The sequence below is a fragment of the Erinaceus europaeus genome, chromosome 11 (assembly GCF_950295315.1).
Source record: "Erinaceus europaeus chromosome 11, mEriEur2.1, whole genome shotgun sequence".
Classification (NCBI taxonomy): Eukaryota; Metazoa; Chordata; class Mammalia; order Eulipotyphla; family Erinaceidae; genus Erinaceus; species Erinaceus europaeus.
In genome coordinates, this window is record NC_080172.1 from 49235185 (window position 1) to 49258976 (window position 23792).

The window sequence follows — 23792 nt, forward strand, 5'->3', positions numbered from 1 at the left end:
TGTATTATATTTGATGGTGTTCTTTTGATGGGAGCATTTTTTTTAAGTTTTATTATCTATTTATTGGATAGAGACAGCCAGAAATTAAGAAGAGGAGAGAGATGGAGAGAAACAGAGAGACACCTGTAGCACTGCTTCATTGCTCATGAAGCTTTCCTCCTGAAGGTTGGGACTGGGGGCTTGAACCTGGGTCTTTGCACATTGTAACGTGTGCTCAACCAGGTGCACTACTACCAGCCCAGATGGAAGTCTATTTTCAAAAATAAGTGAATAGCAGTTCTTTAAAGGATATCAGCTGGTAAGTACTACTACTTACTCTGCAGTTTTGTAAACATCAGAATATAGCCCCGCTTTCTGATATTTCTTCTTTGGGGGACGTGGGGTCTTCTTTTCTCTTGGGATGAGAGAAAGCACAGACTGCAAGGTATTTTCAGGTTCAGATGGTTTTGCTGGGACTTCTGGAGGACTGAGAATCTCAACTGCTGCATCAGAGAAGCTAGAATCAGAAGTTTAAAGATAATTTTATGGTAAGATCATGATCTAATCTGAGAATATTACAGCAATAAAAAAAGAGGTATGGAAACTTTCTCACCTGGTCATACTCGACTAATAGACAAGATTTAGCTTCCCAACAGAAACTAAGAGAACTATAATAAACTACTATGAACCTGGAGAAAGTTTGTGACACAATTACTAGAATTTGATCCTTGAGAAAACTGAAGTCGGGTGGTAGCGCAGTGGGTTAAGCGCACGTGGCGTAAAGATCCCGGTTCGAGCCCCCGGCTCCCCACCTGCAGGAGAGTCACTTCACAGACGGTGAAGCAGGTCTGCAGGTGTCTTTCTCTCCTCCTCTGTCCTCCCCTCCTCTCTCCATTTCTCTCTGTCCTGTCCAACAACAACATCAATAATAACTACAACAATAAAACAACAAGGACAGCAAAAGGGAATAAATAAATAAATATATAAAAAAGAAAAGAAAACCAGAAACACAATAATGCAACATTTTAATTATAAATGATTAGCTTGGACTGATAATCTCTCCCTTTTCTTTCATGGACTATTAAAGTCCCAACACTTTTCATAGGGATGAATGTGTAACTTTCATATGGATATCTATATAGTGGCTGTTAAGAAAAAGAGAAAGAGGGGGCCAGGCAGTGGCGCACCTGGTTAAGTGCACACATTACAGTGCACAAGGACCCAGGTACAAGCCCCTGGTCCCCACCTGTAGGGGAAAAGCTTCACGAATGGTAAAGCAGGGCTGCTGGTGTCTCTCTGTCTTTCTCCTCTATCACCCCTCTCCCCTTGATTTCTGCCTGTCTCTATCCAATAAATAAAGATAATTTTTAAAAAATTAAAAAAGATGAAGTGTATTTTTCTTTTTGCATAAAACATGACTGAATTTCAATACACCATATCTATACAAACAAAAATGAAACAGCACATTAAAAATAATGGCAAAAGCCCAACATTCTATTAAAATACATTTTTATAATATTTTGTATTTATTTTTCCTTTTGTTGCCCTTGTTGTTTTTTATTGTTGTTTTACTTATTGTTGTTGTTATTGATGTCATCGTTGTTAGATAGGACAGAGAGAAATAGAGAGAGGAGGGGAAGGCAGAGAGGGGGAGAGAAAGATATGACACCTACAGACCTGCTTCACCACCGGTGAAGCGACTCCCCTGCAGGCAGAGAGCCAGAGGCTAGAACCAGGATCCTTAAGCCAGTCCTTGCGCTTCGTGCCACGTGCACTTAACCCACTGCGCTACCACTCAACTCCCTTGGAATACATTTTTAAGTACAATTTGGTAATAAATGTGATCTCTTTTTCACTTTATGAAACAAGTGGTAATTTGTAATTTTTTAGAGATATTTCTTTTACTTTGTTCCTAAGACCCATCCATTATTATTTTAACAGTTATAATCCATTAATTTTCTTTTTAATTCATTAATTTTCATTATTTACTCCCATATCTACTTGAAAAAGTATGACATTTTTTGGGAGAAGAAATAACATCTCTCTGTATGTATGGTATTTTTTTTTTTAATTTAACTTTAATTTAACAAGATTGAGATACAGAAAGACCAGAGCAGCTCAGCTATGGTTTATGGTGGTGCTAGGGATTGTACCCAGGACCTGAGCACCTTAGGCATGAAAGTCTTTTTGCAGAACTATTATAAACCAGTAAAAACCATTATGCTGCCTCCCTAGTTCTCTCTTTTAAAAAAATATTTATTTATTTTTGTTGCCCTTGTTGTTTTATTGTTGTAGTTATTATTGTTGTTGTTATTGATGTTGTCATTGTTGGATAGGACAGAGAGAAATGGAGAGAGAAAGGGAAGACAGAAAGGAGGAGAGAAAGGTAGACACCTGCAGACCTGCTTCACCACTTGTGAAGGGACTCCCCTGCAGGTGGGGAGCCAGGGGCTCGAACCTGGATCCTTAAACCGGTCCTTGTGCTTCACGCCAAGTACGCTTAACCCATTGCGCTACTGGCCGACTCTCCCAGTTCTTCTATTTCAATTTTTTTGCCATTAAGGCTGGGGTCTGCTCCATGACTCCACCATTCCTGGCAGAACTATAACACGTGTAACACTTTTCCCATTAATCTAGATGCTTCTATATAGTATATACAAGTTTCTATATACTGCAACCAATCTTGGTATTACCATTCTAAAAGATGTTTTCTGATCATGGACAAGAGTTTTGCTAAACTACCTAGAAGAGAACTGCTAGATTATATACGATTTATCTGTTTTATATATATATATATATGTATATATATATATATATATATATATATATATATATATATATATATATATTTTTTTTTTTTTTTGGACACAAGAACGTGTAACTTATGCCATAAATTACTTCTCCCAGTATGGAGCTAGTCTTCAGTTTTTCTTTTGGGGTAAGGGCAGGTACATGTGCAGTTTCTTCAGGTTGCTTTTTCTTTATCTCACTCCCACCCCCCGCCACAAGACTTATTAACATGAGAGGAAGAGATCAAAGTATCACTCTGATACATGCAAAAAAAAGGAAAAATGCTGAGTCACTTGCCTTTCCCTTCTGAATATTTTTGTTTTCTTGCCTTCACTGTTTTAGTTCAGTATCATGACCTACTTACAGAATTTTAAATGCTATCAAAAGCAGTAAACCATACATTTAAAGAACACCATTACAGATTATATTAGAATTAAGAAAATCTGTTCGCCAAACATAAAAATCAAGGGCTAGAGAGATAGCTCAATGAATAGTATTCGTGCTTTGCCATGCTGGAAAACCCAGGTTTGAATCTGAGCCCCAAAGCAGAGGGAAAGCTTTGGTGGTGTGGTGTCTTGTTTGTTTTATTTCTCTAACTCTATTTGAAAAAGTCAGCCTAAAGAAGTGAAGGCTCAACTAAACCCAAGTATGCCTAGAGTGAAAGAATTTGGTTGTATATATGTTGTATGTTTCATACTGGTTTGGTCTCCTTCCCCCCACCTCTGGGAGAACTGGTTTGACCCTTGCTAGTTTCAAGCCTCACTTTCTCCCTGCCCCCTATGCTATGTAGGTTCCAGAGTTCTTGGAGTGGCAGCCAGAGGAGAAGAATGGAGGACAGATCTGTGTGGTGATTAGTTTGGGTTAGTTTATGAGTCGTTGTTCGTGAATAAAGAAATACAGCTTCACTGCCCAGCCGTGTGTCTCTGGTCATCTCTGTCTACCGCTGCGAAGCTAGCCCGGCCTGCTGGAGCCCCGAACTTTAACGACATATATATAACCAAAATATTAAACTCTAACACCCTTTGGTGATTTTTGTTTCAGCTCCACCTGCTTAAAAAAAAAAGCAAAAACTATAAAAAAAAAACTACAAAGAAAACAAATGTAACATTCATAACATTCAAAAAGACATAAAATATGTTACATATGATGAACAGTCTAGACCACAAGGATGATAACAGTAAAATTAGTCTGGCTACATATATATATATACTTAAACACTCTGGACCTTGGCTTCCCTCAGCCAAGTGAACTGTCTGAATGAGACTGTTAAATCTCCCTGATTCTTAATTATTTCTAATTTTGTATAGTCATACATAAAAGGAATGAACAAGTTTTATACAGTGAAAGTAATGGAATGAGTGACACGCAAGATTTTTTTCTTTAAACAAAAGTTTATCAATAGTTTGCAGGCGGGGGAGATAGCATAAAGGTTATGTAAGAGACACTCATGCCTGAGGCTCTGAGGTTCGTTTCAATCCCCCAAACCACCATAAGCCTATCTCTTCCTCATTAAAAAAGAAAAAACAAGCACATACATACATATACATAATAACAACAACATGATATTGTTACCTTTTAGTATTCTCTTCTTCACCTCCTCCTCCTTCTGGGAATGGCTTCTGCTTTTTCTTGGTCTGTTCATCCAAAAGCCAACTTTTCCTCTTCAATCCCTTTTTATGTTCTGGATTTAGGTTCACACTCTGAACAACAGCCTCAATGACATCTGTAACTGTATCAGGATTAAGGTGAAGTGCTGTTCCTTCTTCAACTTCATTCAATTCTGAGTTGACAAACTGAGCAGCCTGGAATGCTTGCATTGATACAACAGCCTGGAGGGGACATTTCCGAGGTCGACCTGGCCTGCGTTTCACAAAGTTATTTCCTGTCCTGGCCTGTCTTTGTAGCTTTTTGGCTTTTAAAATTTTATTGACATGGTCCAAGTTTTTCTTGGTGGCCAAGATTTTGTCATAATTGCACATTTTTCGAGCTTGGCGCTGCATAGCTTCCACAACGCTTCTTTTGATGTGATGGGGGGAACAGCTGCTTGGCAACTTTTCAGAAAGCAGCGAGATACTATTACTGCAAGAATCACTAGGGACTGCAGGCACTAGAAGGCTGTCTGATTTGCTCAGGGTTCTCTCCTTATTGTGGATATGACCTGGGCTGGAGGAAGGTGGCACAGAGACAGATGCAATCACAGCATCAATATTTTTCTCCAGGGGATCTTGGTCTTCATGTTGTACCATCCGTTGTAGTAAACTATCAACAGACTCATCCCCAGAAACAACCAATCTTGGGCTTCGAGAGGGAACTCCATTCACTAAATAAGATAATAAATCATATGTAGGTAAAAAATGTTCACACAGCACTCATTACTTAAAGTGTTTGCTTACATAGGATAAGACAAGAAATAATGCTATATTTCATGGCAAGAATAAACATCGTAGTACCAACTCTATTTGTCTTCCACAAGCAAATTGGTAGCTTACTTTATTTTTTTAAATATTTATTTTCTTTTTGTTGCCCCCCCTTTTTAATGTTGTTGTAGTTATTATTGTTGTTGATGTCGTCGTTGGATAGGACAGAGGGAAATGGAGAGAGGAGGGGAAGACAGAGAGGGGGAGAGAAAGATAGACACCGGCAGACCTGCTTTACCGCTGTGAAGTGACTCCCCTGCAGGTGGGGAGCCAGGGGCTCAAACCCAGGTCCTCACGCTGGTCCTTGCGTTTTGCGTCACTTGCGCTTAGCCTGTTGTGCTACCGCCCGACTCCCAGTAGCTTACTTTATAAGATATATTAACCATGGGAAATTCTACACAGGTCCATGTTTTTTCAAATAATATACTGATAAAAGACTCTACTGGGGGAGTCAGGTGGTAGCGCAGTGGGTTAAGCGCAGGTGGTGCAAAGCACAAGGACTGGCTGAAGGATCCCGGTTCAAGCCCCCGGAACCCCACCTGCAGGGGAGTCACTTCACAGGCCGTGAAGCAGGTCTGCAGGTGTCTTTCTCTCCCCTTCTATCTTACCAACCTCTCTCCATTTCTCTCTGTCCTATCCAACAACAACGACATCAACAACAACAACAATAATAACTACAACAATAAAACAACAAGGGCAACAAATGGGAATAAATAAATATTAAAAAAAAAACACTACTGGGAGGCAGGAGGGACACTTGATGAGAGGTGAAGTAAGTAAGTCTGTAGGTGTCTTGTCTCTTTTCCCTCTCAATTTCTCTCTGTCCCATCTAATAAAAAAAAAAAGAGAAAAAATGGCCACCAGGAGGGGTGAAGTCATCATCATGCAGGCATAACCACTATGCTATCTTCCCAGTCCTATAGTTAAGTGTTAAATATTAAATACAGATATTTTCAACGGCCCAGGAAGTGGTGTAGTGGCCTGAACATTGTACTTGCAAGCATGTCATCCTGTCTCTGATCTCAGATCTCAGAGGTACCAGAGCAATATTCTTTTTTTCTCTCTCTTTTAATTTCTTAAATTATATTTATTTATTTATTTATTTTCCCTCTTTGTTGCCCTTGTTTTTATTGTTGCTGCTGTTATTGATGTTGTTGTCACTGGATAGGACAGAGAGAAATGGAGAGAGAAGGGGAAGACAGAGAGAGAGAGAGAAAGGCAGACCCCTGCAGACCTGTTTCACCACTTGTGAAGTGACTCCTCTGCAGGTGTGTGTGTTGGGGGGGCGCCTCGAACCGGGATCCTTTCGCCAGTCCTTGCGCTTTGTGTCGCGTGCGCTTAGTCCGCTACGCTACCGCCTGACTCCCCTTTTTACCCTCTTTATCATTAATAAATAGATAAATCTTAAAAAAATATAGGTGTTTCTAGTCCAGTGTTTTTTTTCTGACACTGTTACAAAGAAAAAGAAGTAAAATTCCATTAGGAAAAGCTTTCCATTCTCCTAATTTCTCTCCCTTCATAATTCTGGGTGAACTTTTTTTTTTTTTTTTTTTAACCGGAGCACTGCTCAGCTCTGCCTTATGGTGGTGTAGGAGATTAAACCTGGCACTTTGACTTTTTCAAATAGAGAGAAGACACCCTGCTAATGCTATAGTACTCTCATGTGGAGTGTTATAGGCTCAAACCTGGGTTGCACACACAACAAAGCAGGCAAGCTCCCCAATGAACTACTTCACTGGCCTTGGAAAAGGTCTAAAATTAGAATAAGAGGTGGGAAGGTGGCTCAGGGATAGAGAGCATGAGGTGAATCTCAGACACCAGAGAAAAAAAATAAGAATTATGTAAAAGACTTTCATGTCTGATGCTCCCAAGTCCTTCTGTATATCATCATATGTCAGAGTTGAGCAGTGCTCTGGTTTAAAAAAAAAAAGAGAGAAAACACAAAGACACACACACAGGAGGTATCGCCTTAGGTAGAACACAAGTATGTGTTACGTCCAGGTTTAATACTCTGGCACCACATAATGACTGTGTGTAGAGCTTTGGTTTCTCTCTCTCTCTTTAAAGATTTTTTTTTTTTTTTAACTGATTTATTTATAAGATAGAAAGAGAGAGAGAGAAAGAACCAGGCATCACTCTGGTACATGTACTGCCTGGGATTGAACTCGAAACCTCATGCTTGAGAATCCAATACTTTATCCATTGCCCCACCTACTGAACCACCTTTGGTGTCTCTGTCTCTGTCTCTCTCTCTTTTGCTATTTTTAAAAGTTTTTTTTTTAATTAATTTATTTTAAAAAGGAGACAGTAACAAAACTGCACCTCTGGTCTCTTAATAAATATGAGTAAGTTGTATAAATATTTTTCAAAATTAGGTTATCATGTGGTTTAGCAGTAGACCATATTTGTGAGACCCAGTATTCAATCTCTGGCACTATATAAAATTAATAATGAAAAATAAAATTAGAATAGGGGGTCAGGTGGTGGTGCACTGGGTTAAGGGCACAAGGTAAGAATCGCAAGGATCCTGGTTCAAGCCCCCGGCTTCCCACCTGTGGGGGAGGGGGGTTACTTCACAAACAGTGAAGCAGGACTTCAAGTATCTCCCTGTCTCTCTATCTCCCCCTCCTCTCTCAATTTCTCTGTCCTATCCACTTAAAAAAAATAAAAGAAAGAAAGAAAAAAAATAGGGTTCTTTGTGACCTGGGAAATAATTCAACATGTGGAATATCCATATATATCTTTTTTTAAAATTTATTTTTATAGTTATTGTTGTTGATGTCATCATTGTTAGGACAGAGAGAAATGCAGAGAGGTGGGGAAGAAAGAGAGCGGGAGAGAAAGACTGACACCTGCAGACCTGCTTCACCGCCTATGAAGCGACTTCCCTGCAGGTGGGGAGCCAGGGGTTTGAACCAGGATTCTTACGCTGGTCCTTGCACTTTGTGCCACATGCGCTAAAGCCTGACTCCCATATATATCTTTTTACCTCCAGGGTAATAACCGAGCTGGGGCTCGGTGCCTGCACTATGAAACCACAGCTCCTAGAGGCTATTTTTTCCCCTTTTGTTGCCCTAGTTTTTTTTTTTTTTTTTGTCACTGTTGTGGTTATTATTGTTGTTGTTATTGATGGCGTTGTTGTTGGATACAGAGAAATGAGAGAGGAGGAGAAGGCAGAGGGGGGAGAGAAAGATAGACACCTGCAGACCTGCTTCACCACTTGGTCATCACCCTGCAGGTGGGAAGCCAGGGCCTCAAACTGGGACCCTTCTGCTGGTCTTTGCACTTTGTGCCACGTGAGCTTATCCCGCCGCACTACCGCTCAACTCCCTAAAGTATCCATCTTATAAACCTGAGGCCTGATTCCACCCCTGGCACCACATATAACAGAGAGGTGCTTTGGGAGCCAGGTGGTGGTGCACCAGATTAAGTACACATATTACCAAGCACAAGGATCTGGGTTTAAGACCCTGCTTCCCACCTGTAGGGGAGTGGTCTGTTTCATGAGTAGTGAAGCAGGTCTGCAAGTATCTATCTTTCTCTCCTATTTCCTCATCCTTTCTCAATTTCTCTCTGTCCTATGTAATAATAATAACAATAACAATAATAATAATGTGGCTGCTGGCAGTGGAGAATTCGTATTGCAGGCACCAAGTCCCAGACCTGCCAACACCCATGTTCAGCAGGGAAGCAATTACAGAAGCCAGACTTTCTACCTTCTGCAGCCCATAATGATCTTGGGTCCATGCTCCCAGAGAGATAAAGAATAGGAAAGCTTTCAAGGGAGGGGATGGGATACAGAGCTTTGGTGGTGGGAACTGTGTAGAATTGTACCCCTCTTATCCTATGGTATTGTCAATATTTTTTATGTTACAAATAAAATTTTTTTTTCACCATTATTATTTTATTTGAGTAAGAGAGCTACAGAGAGAAAGACACAAAGGGACAAGAGTTCTGTTCAATTCTGGTTTAACACAAGTAGAACTTGAACTGGAATTGGCATATTGCACCAAAGTAAAAGGTGGGTGGGTGGGAAGAATACAGGTCCAAAAAGGATGACAGAGGAAAATTTTTTAATAAGTGGTGTTTTGGGGTTGTGGAAAATGCTACTTCCTTCTGATAAGTTATTAGCTTCACAATATGATAAACATTAGGCTACTTCCTAAGATGCCTCATTTCCTTTAATGATTATGGGTCATACTTTCCCCAACTTAATCAATGGATTTCTACTTATTTTTAATTGAAGTAACACTGGACTATAACATCAAATAAGTTTCAGGTGTGCATATTTGAAAACTAACATGTGTATATACTACAATTAATTCACCATTAAAAGCATCCTTCAACAAACAAGCTCATGAAAAGTGCCCCATTACCCATATTCCCTTTGGGTAACCAGTACTTAGTCTCAAAATCTAAAAGTTTACTTCTTCTGTTTTATTTATGTCATGTGTGTGTTTTTCTGAATAAATTAATGAGACCATACAATATCTCTCATAAGGAGAAAAGATGTACTGACCAAAGCATGCATGCCAAAGCATCACTAAGGCACATACAATATGGGGCTGAACTCAGAACCCCATCCTTAAGTAAAACTTATTTGTTTTTAACTTAACAGTAAGTTACTTATTTAATTTTTGCCACCAGGGTAATAGCTGGGGCTTGGTGTCTGTACGATGATTCCAACACTCTTAGTGGCCATTTTTTCCCGTTTTTAATTGATATGGCAGAGAAAATTTAAGAGGGGATGGGAACACAAACAAGGAAAGAAAGGAAGAATGAAAGAAAAAGATAAGTAGACAGACAGACAGACAGACAGATAGATACATATGTGCAGTACTGCTTCACCACTTGTGCAAAACTGCTTCAGCACTCCTCTGGCAGGTGGGGACCAGGTCCTTGAACTCAGGTTCTAGTGCACGGCAATGTGTGCACTCCACTGTCTGGCTCCCTCTCTTTATCCCCACTTCCCTCTGAATTTCTGTCTCTATTTAAAAAATAAAGCTTGAACAACCTACTGCTACATAAAACAACTTTGAAACAATAAATTTTTCTCTAGGTTCATGTCCTATTAGCTCGATATTTTGAACCTTTACTTGTTATATTAGTGAACTTCAATTCCTTAAAGTTTTCTGTCTTGTCTCAAAATATGCTGTTTTCTCTATGTGGAACAACATTTGTTCAAAATGTATTTACTGAAATTATTATTATATGTTTTTGGTATTCAGTGAAGTTTCACTGCTCCAGGATGAATTTTTGGAGTGAATGACAGAGAGGGGACCACAGCACTGAAGCTTACCTGAATGCTTTAGTACTTCCATATGGTGTATCTGGGGCTCAAAATGGGTCACAGAGACAGCAGAGCTGGTGCCCTCCCGGGTGAGCTATCTTAACAGTCCCTACTTATTTAATTATTGTTCACTGTGTGTGTGTGTGTGTGTGTGTGTGTGTGTGTGTGTGTGTGTGTGTGTGTGTGTGTGTGTGTATTTTTGCCTCCAGGGTTATTGTTGGGGCTCAGTGCCTACACAATGAATCCACTGCTCCTGGAGGCCATCCCCCCCCTTTTGTTGCCCTTGTTGTGTAACCTTGTTGTGATTATTAAAGTTGTTGTTGATGTCGTTCATTGCTGGATAGGACAGAGAGAGGAGGGGAAGACGGGGGGTGGGGGAGAAAGACAGACACCTGCAGACCTGCTTCACCTCCTGTGAAGCGACTCCCCCTGCAGGTGGGGAGCCAGGGGCTTGAACTGGGTTCCTTCCACCGGTCCTTGTGCTTTGCGCCACGTGCGCTTAACCTGCTGCGCTACTGCCTGACCCCCTATTGTTCACTATATTATAATGAAGTTACAATTTCTATAAGGGGAACTTCCTTTACCAGAATACCCATCTACACATTGTTGGATTGTCAGAAAAATCACAATGTATTTTTGTATTGAAAAACATTTTTTAAAATGTCATGGTTTTTTGACAGCCCCATATTGAGCATAGTAGGCAAGGGAAATGACTCAGTGACGAGAGTAAGAATAGTGTGCCTAAGGCTCACAGTTGAATATACACTGAAGTAATGCTCTGGTCCCTCTCTTCCCTCTTTCTCTCTCATATGAAATAAATATTTATCTTTAAAAAGGAGTTATAGTGGTCCAGGAGGTGGCGCAGTGGTTAAGGAACTAGACTCTCAAGTATGAGGTCCTGAGTTCAATCCCCAGCAGCACATGTACCAGATTGATGTCTGGCTCTTTCTCTCTCTCCTCCTATCTTTCTCATTAATAAAATTAAAAAAAAAAAAAAGGAGTTATAGGGAGTCGGGTGATAGTGCAGCGGGCTAAGCACATATGGCACAAAGTGCAAGAAACTGCGTAAGGATCCCAGTTCCAGCCCCCGCTCCCCACCTGCAGGGTAGTCACTTCACAAGGTGAGGTAGGTCTGCAGGTGTCTATCTTTCTCTCCCCCTCTCTGTCTTCCACTCTGCTCTCCATTTCTCTCCATGCTATCCAACAATGATGTCATCCTCAACAACAACAACTACAACAATAAAAGAAGGGCAACAAAAGAGAATAAATATTTAAAAAAAAAAGTAGTAATACTTTCTCCTTTCTATAAAGTCACCAATCACACATCTAATTACTGGTTTAATATATGTAAGATTTTTAACAATATTTGATTAATGAAGAATTAGATGTTATTTAACTAATTTACTTGCTATCTCTCTTTTTTCTTTTTGCCTCCAGGGTTATCACTGGGGCTTGGTGCCTGCACTACGAATCCACTGCTCCTGGAGGCTATTTTTTCCCTTTTTTGTTGCCCTTGTTTGTTTATTGTTATTACTGTTGTTACTGTTGCTGTTGGATAGAACAGAGAGAAATCGAGAGGAAGGGAAGACAGAGAGGAGGAGAGAAAGATAGACACCTGTAATCCTTCCTCATCACTTGTGAAAAGAACCCCCTGCAGGTAGGGAGCTGAAGGCTCTAACTGGGATCCTTATGCTGGTCCTTGCGCTTCATGCCATATGCCCATAACCGCTGCACTACCACCTGGGCCCCTACTTTGTATTTCTTTTTTCTTTTCTTTTTTTTTTTTTAATTTATTTTTATATTTATTTATTTATTTATTTTCCCTTTTGTTGCCCTTGATGTCATTGTTTTTAGATAGGACAGAGAGAAATGGAGAGGGGTGGGGAAGACAGAGAGGGGTAGAGAAAGATAAGACACCTGCAGACCTGCTTCACCGCCTGCGAAGCAACTCCCCTGCAGGTGGGGAGCCGGGGGCTCAAACCAGGGTCCTTACACTGGTCCTTGCTCTTCGCGCCATATGAGCTTAACCCGCCGGGCTATCGCCTGACTCCCCCTACTTTGTATTTCTAATGACAAGAACAAGAATGAATCCTAGGCCTAAGATATTAGAAATTATTTTTGTATCCCCTTTCATCAACTGTTCAGATCTACCAAAGTATTTAATTCTTAGTGTAAGTTTAAAATAGAATCCTAAACTACACATTTACTCTTTCACATTCTTTCTGCCTTTCTATCTCTATCTAAAAAACAAACAAAAACTAAAATATTTTGAAAACTTTCTTCACAGGTTTGTCTCATCAAAATTCATCCATGTCTTCAAGAGTTGGCAAGCTTTCTATACAAAAGGCAGTACAGTAAATGTTTTAGACATGGAGAACAGATATACTTTTTTTCTTTCCTCTTTTTTAAAATAATCCTTTAAAATATAAAAACAGTGGTCTGGGAGGTGTTTAAATAACATTAACATTTTTAAAAATATTTATTTTATTTATTTATTCCCTTTTGTTGCCCTTGTTGTTTTATTGTTGTAGTTATTATTGTTGTTGTTGTTGTTGGATAGGACAGAGAGAAATGGAGAGAGAAGGGGAAGACAGAGAGGAGGAGAGAAAGATAGACACCTGCAGACCTGCTTCACTGCCTGTGAAGCGACTCCCCTGCAGGTGGGGAGCTGGGGTTCGAACCGGGATCCTTATGCTGGTCCTTGGGCTTTGCGTGGCCACCTGCGCTTAATCCGCTGCGCTACAGCCCGACTCCCACATTAACATTTTTTAAAAAAGATTTTATTTATTAATGAGAGTGATTTGAGGAAGGAGAGAGAAAGAGAACCAGAACATCACTTTGGTACATGTGCTGCCAGGGACTGAATGCAGGACCTTGTGCTTCAGAGTCCAATACTTTATCCACTGTGACATTTCCTGGGCCACAAAATAAATCTTCAAAGAAAAAAAAAAAAGGAAATATGTTGATGATAATCTTGTAAATTTACAGTGTTATATTGTTTGTTCATGAGTAACAGATGGGAAATTATCTTCAAAGTCTGATAAAACAAATATTGAAAGTACTTGCCTGTGGAAGAAGTACTTTCAGATGAAGACCTCCGCCGAGTAGGGCTGCAGTTTGTGCTCTCTGAAGGTCGGTGGGAAGACTTATCGGAGGCTGGCTGGGCCCCTGGAGTGACAGAAATCATAGGGCAATTCAAATTTTAAGAATCATTAAACTATTATTTGTTAAAACAGCAATATTTTAGTTGTTGCCATGATCATTTCTTCCTATTACTCTAAACTGACAATACAGAGATAATAAACATAGATATTGCCAACAGAATTTCAGTCTCATACACATAAATTCTATTACATTATTTGAACCAAGACAAGTTTTTGTGGAAGCATGAACAGAACATATGATTTCTATTATGCAAAGCACTACTGGAATACTAAGTAGTAAAAATTACTAGGAACAATCTTGGGTTGTTGGGAAAGTCATGATGCATTTTTGCAAAGAAAAATACATGACTTTTTTGACTGCCCAACAATTTTGTTTTTGAATAAATCAAACTGTCAAATAAACAAAGTTTATAATGCAGTTAAGAATGACTGATGTGGGGCCAGGTGGTGGCACACTTGGTTAAGTGTACGTATTACCATGCACAAAGATCAGGGTTTGAGCCACCAGTTCCCACTAGCAGGGGAAAGCTTCAGTGCTGCAGGAGCCCCCCCCCCCTACACACACACACACACACACACACACACACACACACACACCAATTTCTCTCTGTTCTATCGAGTAAAATAAGTTTAAAAAATGTTAAAAAAAAAAAAAAGTAAAGAGTGACTGTTGTGAGAAAAACAGGCCAAACTTGAACATTTAATAGAGGTGAAATCAGAGTTGAACTAAAAAATCTCCAAATTCTATCTAATCCATAACAAATATTTTTAAAAGTATTTTATTTATTTATTTATTAATGAGAAAGATAAGAGAATGAGAAAGAGCCAGACATCACCCTGGCACATGTGCTGCCGGGGATTGAGCTTGGGACCTCATACTTGAGAGTCCAGTGCTTTATCCACTGCGCTACTTCCTAGACCACGGGAATATTTTCTTAGTTTGGTTTTTCTTCTCTAGCATATTCTTGAAGAATCAGCGATCAATTTATCCATGAGTAGAATAACTCTCCTTAAAATATGTACACTCAGCATTTCCTGGTAACATGCATAAAAAGCTCATGAAATGTGCTTGCTTTGGCAGCACATACACTAAAAAGCTCATGAAAAAAGAAACACTAATAAATTTTTACTTTTTTTTTTTTTTGAAACACTAATAAATTTTAAGGTTTTATACTTCTACCAAACCCCCCAAAACAATGAAGCATAATTTAATATATCTCTTAGTCAAAAGAAAACATGTCATTCAGGGAAGATTACTTTTTAAAAAAATATATTTTTATTTATTCATTCATTTATTATTAGATAGAGACAGAAGCTGAGAGGGGAGGGGAAGATAGAGAGGAAGAGGGACAGCTGCTGCCCTGCTTCACCAGTCCTGAGCCTTTCCCCCTACAGGTGGGAACCAGGGGCACGAACCTGGGTCTTTGCACATTGTAACATGTGCATATAACCAGGTGTGCCACCACCTGGCCCCAAAAGATTACTTTCTGGAGTAAAATGTACTTGGTTCTGGTACCAGATTACTTATAACTTTATGAGCCAACTGTTAAGAATAATTAATGTCTGTATCATGTCAAAAACACTAGCAACACTCTGGAATGTTCAATTTTTAAAAAAATATTTATTTTTTCAGCCACCAGGTTCCAGATGCTACCATGATGCTGACCAGACTTCCCTGGACAGACGACCCCATCAATGTGTCCTGGAGCTTCACTTACCCAGAGACCCACCCTTCTAGGGAAAGAGAGAGGCAGGCTGGGAGTATGGATCGACCAGTTAACACCCATGTTCATGGGGGAAGCAATTACAGAAGTCAGACCTCCCACTTTCTGAATCCCACAATGACTTTGGGTCCATACTCCCAGAGGGATAAAGAATAGGAAAGCTATCAGGGGAGGGGATGGGATACAGAGATCTGGTGGTGGGAATTGTGTGGAGTTGTATCCCTCTTATCCTGTGGTTTTGTTAATGTCTCCTTTTTTAAATAAAAAAAATATTTAAAAAATACTTATTTATGTTGCCGTTGTTTTGTTGTTATTGTTATTATTGTTATTGATGCCATCATTGCTGGACAGGACAGAGAGAAATGGAGAAAAGTGGAGAAGACGGGAGAGAAAGATAGACACCTGCAGACCTGCTTCACCGCTTGTGAAGCGACTCCCCTGCAGGTGGGGAGCCGGGGCTCGAACTGGGGGCTTGAACCGGTATCCTTACGCTGATCCTTGCGGTTTGCGCCACCTGCGCTTAACGCACTGCGTTACCGCCCGCCTGACTCCCTCACAATGTTCAATTTTGGGGGTCGAGCGGTAGCGCTTCGGGTTAAGCGCAGGTGGCGCAAAGCGCAAGGACCCGCATAAGGACCCCGGTTCGAGCCCCTGGCTCCCCACCTGCAGGGGGGGTCGCTTCAGGGGGTGGTGAAGCAGGTCTGCGGGTATCTATCTCTCTCTCCCTCTCTCTGTCTTCTACTCTTCTCTCCATTTGTCTCTGTCCTATCCAACAATATTGGCCTCTAAATTAGAGTTAACTTCTTGATGAAGACATGAGTAATTTACTAAAGCTTGGCACAGAAAAAATGAATGCTGCTTGAAGTTCCTAGTATTTCCCTGACATAAGAGAATTAGTTATCCATAAAGTTTGTTCTAACTACATAGCATCACTGTAAATATTCTTAGCACTGCTCAAGTGAGGTGTAAGATTATATAGTGCAATGCAGGATAAGTCAGATTTGGAGAAAACTGATGTTGTGATACTACATCCTACTTCTGAAACACAGCAGTAACTAATCTAATTAAGTACTCAATAATAAGACCTAACCAAGAAGGAAGATTGTTTATTAGCGAATGTTAAAACCCTATGTTAAGGGATTTTAAAAGACCAACAATACAACCCCCCCAATGATTCAAATAAAGACTTCCAGTAAATTAAATGCTCTGATAACAAAAGTCCAGCTCTTACGTGAAGACAGAACTTTAAGTACTAACACTGAAATAATTCATATAACAAAGTTATTTCCTATCCAGACACAAAGCCAAGAGAGATGACAACAGTGGCCAAGAAGCTTGAGACATCTTTTTTTTTCTTCTTTAATTTTTATTTATAAAAAGGAAACACTGACAAAACCATAAGATAAGAGGGGTATAATTCCACACAATTCCCACCATCAGAACTCCGTACCTCATGCCCTTCCCTGATAGCTTCTCTATTCTTTATCCCCCTTTATCTGTGAGTATGGACATTATGAGGTGCAGAAGGTGGAAGGTTTGGCTTCTGTAATTGCTTGCCCACTGAACATGGGCGTTGACAGGTCGATCCATACTCCCAGCCTGTCTCTCCCTAGCGAGGAGGGGCTTGAGAGATCTTTGAACTTTATCACGATTCTCCTGATGAGAGGGCAATTTTAGGAAAAGGAAATGAGAGCACTTTTTAAGGTCTTCTCTCTCAGAAACTAACATGTATTAAACATAGTTTATATGCTTAGAACTATATTAGGCACTGTGGAGGTAGGGGAAGAGATAAAATGCAGGAGATAGTTTCTACCCTTAAAGAGCTTATCATTTTGCATTTCAAGTGGCGTTGATGCCACTCATTCTTGAGTTGTCTTCAGTTTCTAGGCTATTTAATAAGGGTTCCCAAATTTCTTGGTCATCTTCAAGAAAATCTTGATGAAGGCTTCAACTATACCTTTGATCATCAGAATATCCTGAGAATCACCCTGCCTGGCCTCACCCACTTCAGGGTAAAAGAGGGTACAGGCACCTTCTTCAAAGCTCCTTCTTTTGGTGGCATCTGGAGCTGCAGAGGAGCCAGTGGGAGGTGGAATGGGGGTCAGATCCCCGGAGATCATTACTGGCAGCACTGTACAGCAATTCCTGAGAAACTGAAACAATTGAGAGAGAGATGGCTTAGCTCACTTGGATTCTGAGCCATTTTTCATTTCCTGAAAGTAATGGAGGCCAGCAGGCTATTTTTAGAGGACTTAGTAGTAGGTCTGAATAAAACCTTCAGGAGGTTTGGAGTAGGGCACCAAAGTAAAAACCCTGGGTGAGGGTAGGCGTTCGGCTTCATGGGGCCAGAGGTGGGGGTGGGGAATGAAATGGGACAGTCTTTTGGTGGTGGGAATGGTGTTTATGTACACTCCTATTAATTTGTAGTCATATAAATCACTAATTAATATGAGAGGGGAAAATTGAATGTCTCAAACTTTTTAAAGTACAGACTGAGTCTTTTTAATACATAGGCTGAGTCTTTGATATGTTGACTCTCTTAAAAGCTTAGACAAGGGAGAACAGAAGCAACCAGTGTCACAGCTATATACAAATAATGTCAAAGGACATAAATTATGGTGATGTTGTGCTTTTGTGTATTATGATGTTGTGTATGATACAGCAAATGCTAACAAAGGGTTATTTCAAAGTTAACCCAATTGCCAAATAATGTGATTATAGCAATAACTATCTATTGTCTTCTTAAACCTAAGACAGCAGGAACCTCCTGCTTCCTCTATAGAGCCTATATTTCCCACAGTCCTGGAACCTCTAGGGTGGGGCTCACTTTCCTGCATGCTTCTCTCAATTCATACCAAATGATATTGCATACGCTGATCCCAACCTAATACACAACAAGTACCACCTCAGCATACTTCACTTCAGACTGTGTCCAGAGACATCAGGAGATGGAATGTCAACCCTTCACCCTCATTTCTTGGGTGAGATCTTTCCTTTCATAGTATTCTCTTAATTCCATTCCAGGAGGTTCACTTCCTAACAAAGTCCCAAAACCTAGATATAGACTAGGTCTTGTGAGATACAGCATATGTTCACATGCATCCAAAAGTTAGGGCAAAATATATACCCCAAAGTAAAAATACACAATAGTCAGTATCAAGTTCATAATGAAATAGTGTCTAGATACCCTCCTCACCTACTTCCTATTATAGTTCTCACTCATTCCAAAGCTAACCTTATCAAAGCCAAGGACTGCAAAAGCTGAATAAGGGCAAGAGACTGGCATACTTTAACGATGACTCTTTAGTCACTATCAGGCCACCCCATCAACAGGGGCCCTAACTGGGGAGTCCTGAGATTCCCAAACAGACATGATGGGCCTAGACCTCAAATAAATCCCTGAAATAAATGTTACCAGTCATTTCTATCAGGAACAACACAATAGACCCCTTTGTGGGCCCCCACAGGTTCTTGCCCTCAAGCTGGATCAACAATGGTAGAGAATGCTCCATTCTATGAAGGGAGGATGGACAACATACTCTGTGCTACACCTGAGGAAGATAGGTCGATATTGGGGCAGCTTGCAATGTTCCTACTCATGACTACAGAATGTGAGCTCGGATCTACAGGGATGCAGAGGTCACCATAGCTGAATATGGGCCCCAGACCACATCAAATCGATGGAGTTTACAGTCAACAATATTTATACCCCTTTCCCATATTACGGAGCTATTCTCTTCCCTGATCCAGCTTTCTGGTCCTTTTTCCAGCCAATTGTCCCAGATAATAACTTGGATCCACATGCATATCAGATTTCAGGCTCAGAGGAAAAAAGAAACACACACACACACACACACACACACACACACACACACACACACACACACACACACACACACAACTAGTATAGCTACAGGCCCTTTGAAATATAACTAAAATATGCCTACTAGCTATCTACAAAACGTAGGATCCCTCCAACTCTTCATCTGCACTATTCCAGCCTTTAGTAGGTCCAAGATTGGTCAACAATTTGTTTGGCTTTGTATGTTAACTCTGTTGTCAACCACTAGGTTCCACATGCTAGCATGATGCCAAACAGACTACCCTGGACAGACGACCCCACCAATATGTCCTGGAGCTCCAATTCCCCAGAGCCCTTCCCCACTAGGTAAAGAGAGAGAGACAGGCTGGGAGTATGGATTGACCTGTCAACACCCATGTTCAGCAGGGAAGCAATTACAGAAGCCAGACCTTCCACCTTCTGCATCCCACAATGACCTTGGGTTGATACTCCCAGAGGGTTAAAAAATAGGAAAGCTATCAGGGGAGGGGATGGGATACAGAGTTCTGGTGGTGGGAATTGTGTGGAGTTGTACCTCTCTTATCCTATGGTTTAGTCAATGTTTCCTTTTTATAAATAAATTTTTTTTAAAAAAAAGTAAATTACTATAAACAGTTTACGGTTACTTTCAAAGGAATTGCTATTTCTCTTTTAAAGTGGAAGTAAAGAGAGATGTCATGCTGAGATAAGCAGAAGATTGCCAGGCTAACATCACAGGCCAGAGACCAGGAATTCGTGGCAGCTTGGTAATACAATTCTTTATTCGTGTGGACACTCCTCCATAGTCGGGTGTGAGCACAGCAGGTTAAGCCAAATAGCGACAAACTGCAATGGCTGCCTCCCTTTCTGCACGCCAGCCCTTCTCCAGGTAGGGACACAGGAGAGAAAAAGAGAGCGAAACCAGGAACAGAAGTGTGTTTTCTAGGGTAAAACCAGAAGTGGCAAGTGGGGCCGAGATGGCTGGGAAAGGGGATGGAGAAAAGAAAGAATGGGAAGGTAGAAAGCTTTAGTAGCAATGCTTGCTAGAGTTTTAACTGGCAGGATTAATGTACCCTGCAGGCAGGGTGGATCTCAAGGTGGAAGGAAGATAGATCAAAGGAATGGGTGGGGAATCTTTTAGGCAAAACAATGATTATGTAAACAGGTCATTGTGTCAGCAATGGAGGATGGAGCAGGGGGGCTGCCCAACAGAAGATTACATAATCATTGTCTCCAAACAATTTCTCATACTTAAGAGTCCAAAGCTTTATCACTGTGCCACGTCCCAGACCCCCAAACAATTTCTTAGTTTGTGGTGCAGACGAGTCTTAATTTCCTGTGATAATTTGATAAGGAAATAAGTATAATCAACAATACAATGTTATTGGGCAGGGATTAGCCTAATGGTATTCAAAGAGACTCTCATTCCTGTGGTTCCAAAGTTCTCTGGTACCAAAAAAAAAAAACCAAAAAAACTTTCAGGAGGGTTCTCATTTTTCATACTTAGTCTGTTTGTATTCCTTGTTCATGCAGAACAGTGTTCTTAACAATATTCCATATTTAATTGGGGATAAAATTGTATTCCTGAGATACAGATCTCTAAGGGATTGGTAATCATCAGATCTAGATCTTAATTTATTTAAAAACAGTGCTTATAGGAGTGGTAAAGAGGATGAAGATACATGATGGGGAGGGGGACAGAAGATGGGTTCACAGTACTAATGACACAAGGCAACAAAATTTAAGACAGAGTAATAATGACAAGAAGTCATGAGTTAAGATTCATGGACCTGCTAAAGATCTCCTAAAACATGCTAAAACTGGCCTGATGACAGAAACCATATGAAATCTGTAAACAGTTTCCCCCAGCGCTGCCAAAAATATAATTTTATAAGTGATATTATGCAGCTGGGTGTCTAAAGAAGAACAAGATAAAGTAAGTACTAATACTGAAAATTCATAATAGTTATTTCTTATTCAGACACAAAGCCAAGAGATGACAACAGTGGCCCAAAAGCATGTTCATTTCAAGAAAGCAATATACTTGTGTTTTAAAGTCTGAGCAAAATGCAGTGCAGAGTTTAAAGTGGCATAGTACACGAGGAGTAAGGCATCCTGAGGTACATTCCTGGCTCTGCTATAAATTAAACTAATTTATAGGCGGGGAGAGAGCACAATGGATATGCAGACTCTCATGCCTGAGGCTCCTAAAATTCCAGGTTTAATCTTCACCCCTCACACACCACCATAAGCCAGAGGTGAGCAGTGCTCTGGTGTTTCTCTTTCAAAAATAAAATAAATTGAAAAATAAATAAAATAAAATAAGCAAGTAAGTGTATTTGAGTGTTGGTTTAATAAAACTCTAACTTACGTGGTTGTTTTGAGGTATAAAATAAGGTAATGTGAAAAAACACTCAAAAGAGTCTTTATAAATGTTATACATAAATTTATCACAGAATTTTTTAAGACTCTAAAAACTTAATAATGTTACTTATGTCTAATTAGGGGCTAGAATTAACCCAGAATATCAAGCATTTATAGAGAAGATAATTACATCCAATTAAGAAATTACTTCAATTGGGCTGGCAAGACAGTATAATAGTTATGTAAAAGACTTTCATGCCTGAAGCTGAGGTCCCAGGTTCAATCCCCAGCAGTACTATAAACCAGAACTGAGCAGTGTTCTGGTTGGTGTCTCTTTCTCTATTTCTATCTCTGTCTTTTTCTCCCTAAAATAAAATAAATTACATATATATATATCCCTCCAAATAAATTACTTAAATTAAGAGGATAGGTATTTTTTTTTCTTTTGCTCCCAAGCCATTTTTTATTTGTGATTAATACTGGTTTACAAGATTGCAAAAATCACAGATATAATTACACACACAGCACCCACTACCAAAGTAAGAAGGTAAGTATTTTTTCTCCACCACTTGTGAAGCTTCCCACTGCAGGTGGGGACCAGGGACTTGAGCCAGGGTCCTCGTGCACTGTAATGTGTGTACTTAAGCAAGTATGCCACCGCCTGGAACTAGAAGATAAGTATTTTCAAGGCTGATAGGTAACCTGAATTTCACAGGGGTCTTGGAGGGTGGGGAAGGAACACCTATAATGTGAATCTAAGAAATTTCTGACTCTTGGAAATCAGGCAGTAGTGCAGTGGTTAAGCGCAGGTGGCGCAAAGTCTAAGAACTGGCATAAGGAACCTGGTTTGAGCCCCCGGCTCCCCACCTGCAAGGGAGTTGCTTCGCAAGTGGTGAAGCAGGTCTGCAGGTGTCTTTCTCTCTCCCTTGCTGTCTTCCCTTCCTCTCTCCATTTCTCTCTGTCCTATCCAACAGTGATGACAGCAGCAGCAGCAACAATAATAACTACAACAAGGACAACAAAAAGGGAGTATATATATATATATATATATATATATGTATGAATGTATGTGTGTGTGTGTATATATATATATAAAATGAATCTACTGCTCCTGGTGACCATCTCTAAAAAAAAAGGAATTTCTGACTCTTTATCAAGATCTCTCTAGAAGTGGGGCTGTATTGGATTAGATCAATAAAATAAGAAATTTCCAGGTAATCAGACAAAACCATAAAGTGTCTGAATTTTTGTTTAAACTTTGCACCATAGGCAAAGTGCTTTTCTGCTTTCCCTACCAGGTTCTTAGATTGACTCTTTAAGGAAGTTTGCTGTCTTCATCATGTGATGTTTTTTTTTTTTTTTTTGTCTTGTTGATGGTCATTTTAATACTATTAAACTCTTCATGTCTCACAGGACAAAAGTTTTACCTTTATTCTATTCTATGATGGTTGACAGGTCCTTAAAGAATACATGTGAAAAATATGAATTTATATGAGTTCCCGTGATGTCTCATATTAATATTATAGCAAAGTTGAATAATTATGTACTTCAGAGGAAAACAGAGAATATAAGGAAGACTACTATAATCCTCTTAAGCTATTAGCAGAAACACTATTCAGCTCTTCATTCAGATGGTACCTTCAGAAATGTTTAAATTCAATTTTTTACTGGATAGAGACAAACAAAAACTGAGAGGGGAGGGGAAGATAGAGAGGGAGAGAGGTAAAGACACACTTGGAGCCCTGCTTCATTACTCACGAAGCTTTCCCCCTGAAGGTGGGGACCAGGGACTTGATCCCGAGTCCTTGCATACTGTTAAGATGTGCACTCAACCAGGTGAACCACCACCTGGCCCTAATGTTTAAATTCTACACATATAGATGAAGTAGACACTATGGGTAAGTCACAAAAGTGCCCAAATAAATTTGGAATTTTGTATAAATATAAGTTGATCACTACAAGTACACTATTTTATTTTGCGAGAAAAATAAGACACATTCATGAAAAATGGTAACAGACTATTAATAAGAATGGGAAAAAAAAGACAGAATACTATACACTGGGATAATAAAGATAAGAATTAAGAATTCAAAACAAATATAAAGTAGGACCGGGAAGTGGTTTTGATGGTAAAATCTTGAATCTGGCCATTTGATGAGTTTTTAAAGATAAAAGACAGGTTTTGGGGAAATATCTGTGTCAAATTAGACAAAAAGAAGGAATGATTGAAGAAAACCGTAAGAA

At 39.9% G+C, this 23792-nt stretch overlaps 1 protein-coding gene across 9 annotated transcripts in view; it reads right to left on the bottom strand.

Annotated features, from left to right (window-relative positions):
• The window catches only part of ASH1L (ASH1 like histone lysine methyltransferase), a 165228-nt gene that overhangs the window by 67841 nt on the left and 73595 nt on the right, over positions 1 to 23792 (bottom strand). For 8 of the 9 annotated variants that reach the window (XM_007525313.3, XM_016189210.2, XM_060201588.1 and 5 more), the window contains 3 exons: positions 13543 to 13644; positions 4342 to 5089; positions 317 to 496 (listed from right to left, as the gene is read on the bottom strand). In XM_007525313.3, coding sequence (XP_007525375.1) covers positions 317 to 496; positions 4342 to 5089; positions 13543 to 13644 — 1030 coding nt within the window. Of the gene's footprint in view, positions 1 to 316; positions 497 to 4341; positions 5090 to 13542; positions 13645 to 17321; positions 17518 to 23792 lie in introns of all 9 variants that reach the window. The other variant, XM_060201589.1, reaches the window with a different exon arrangement.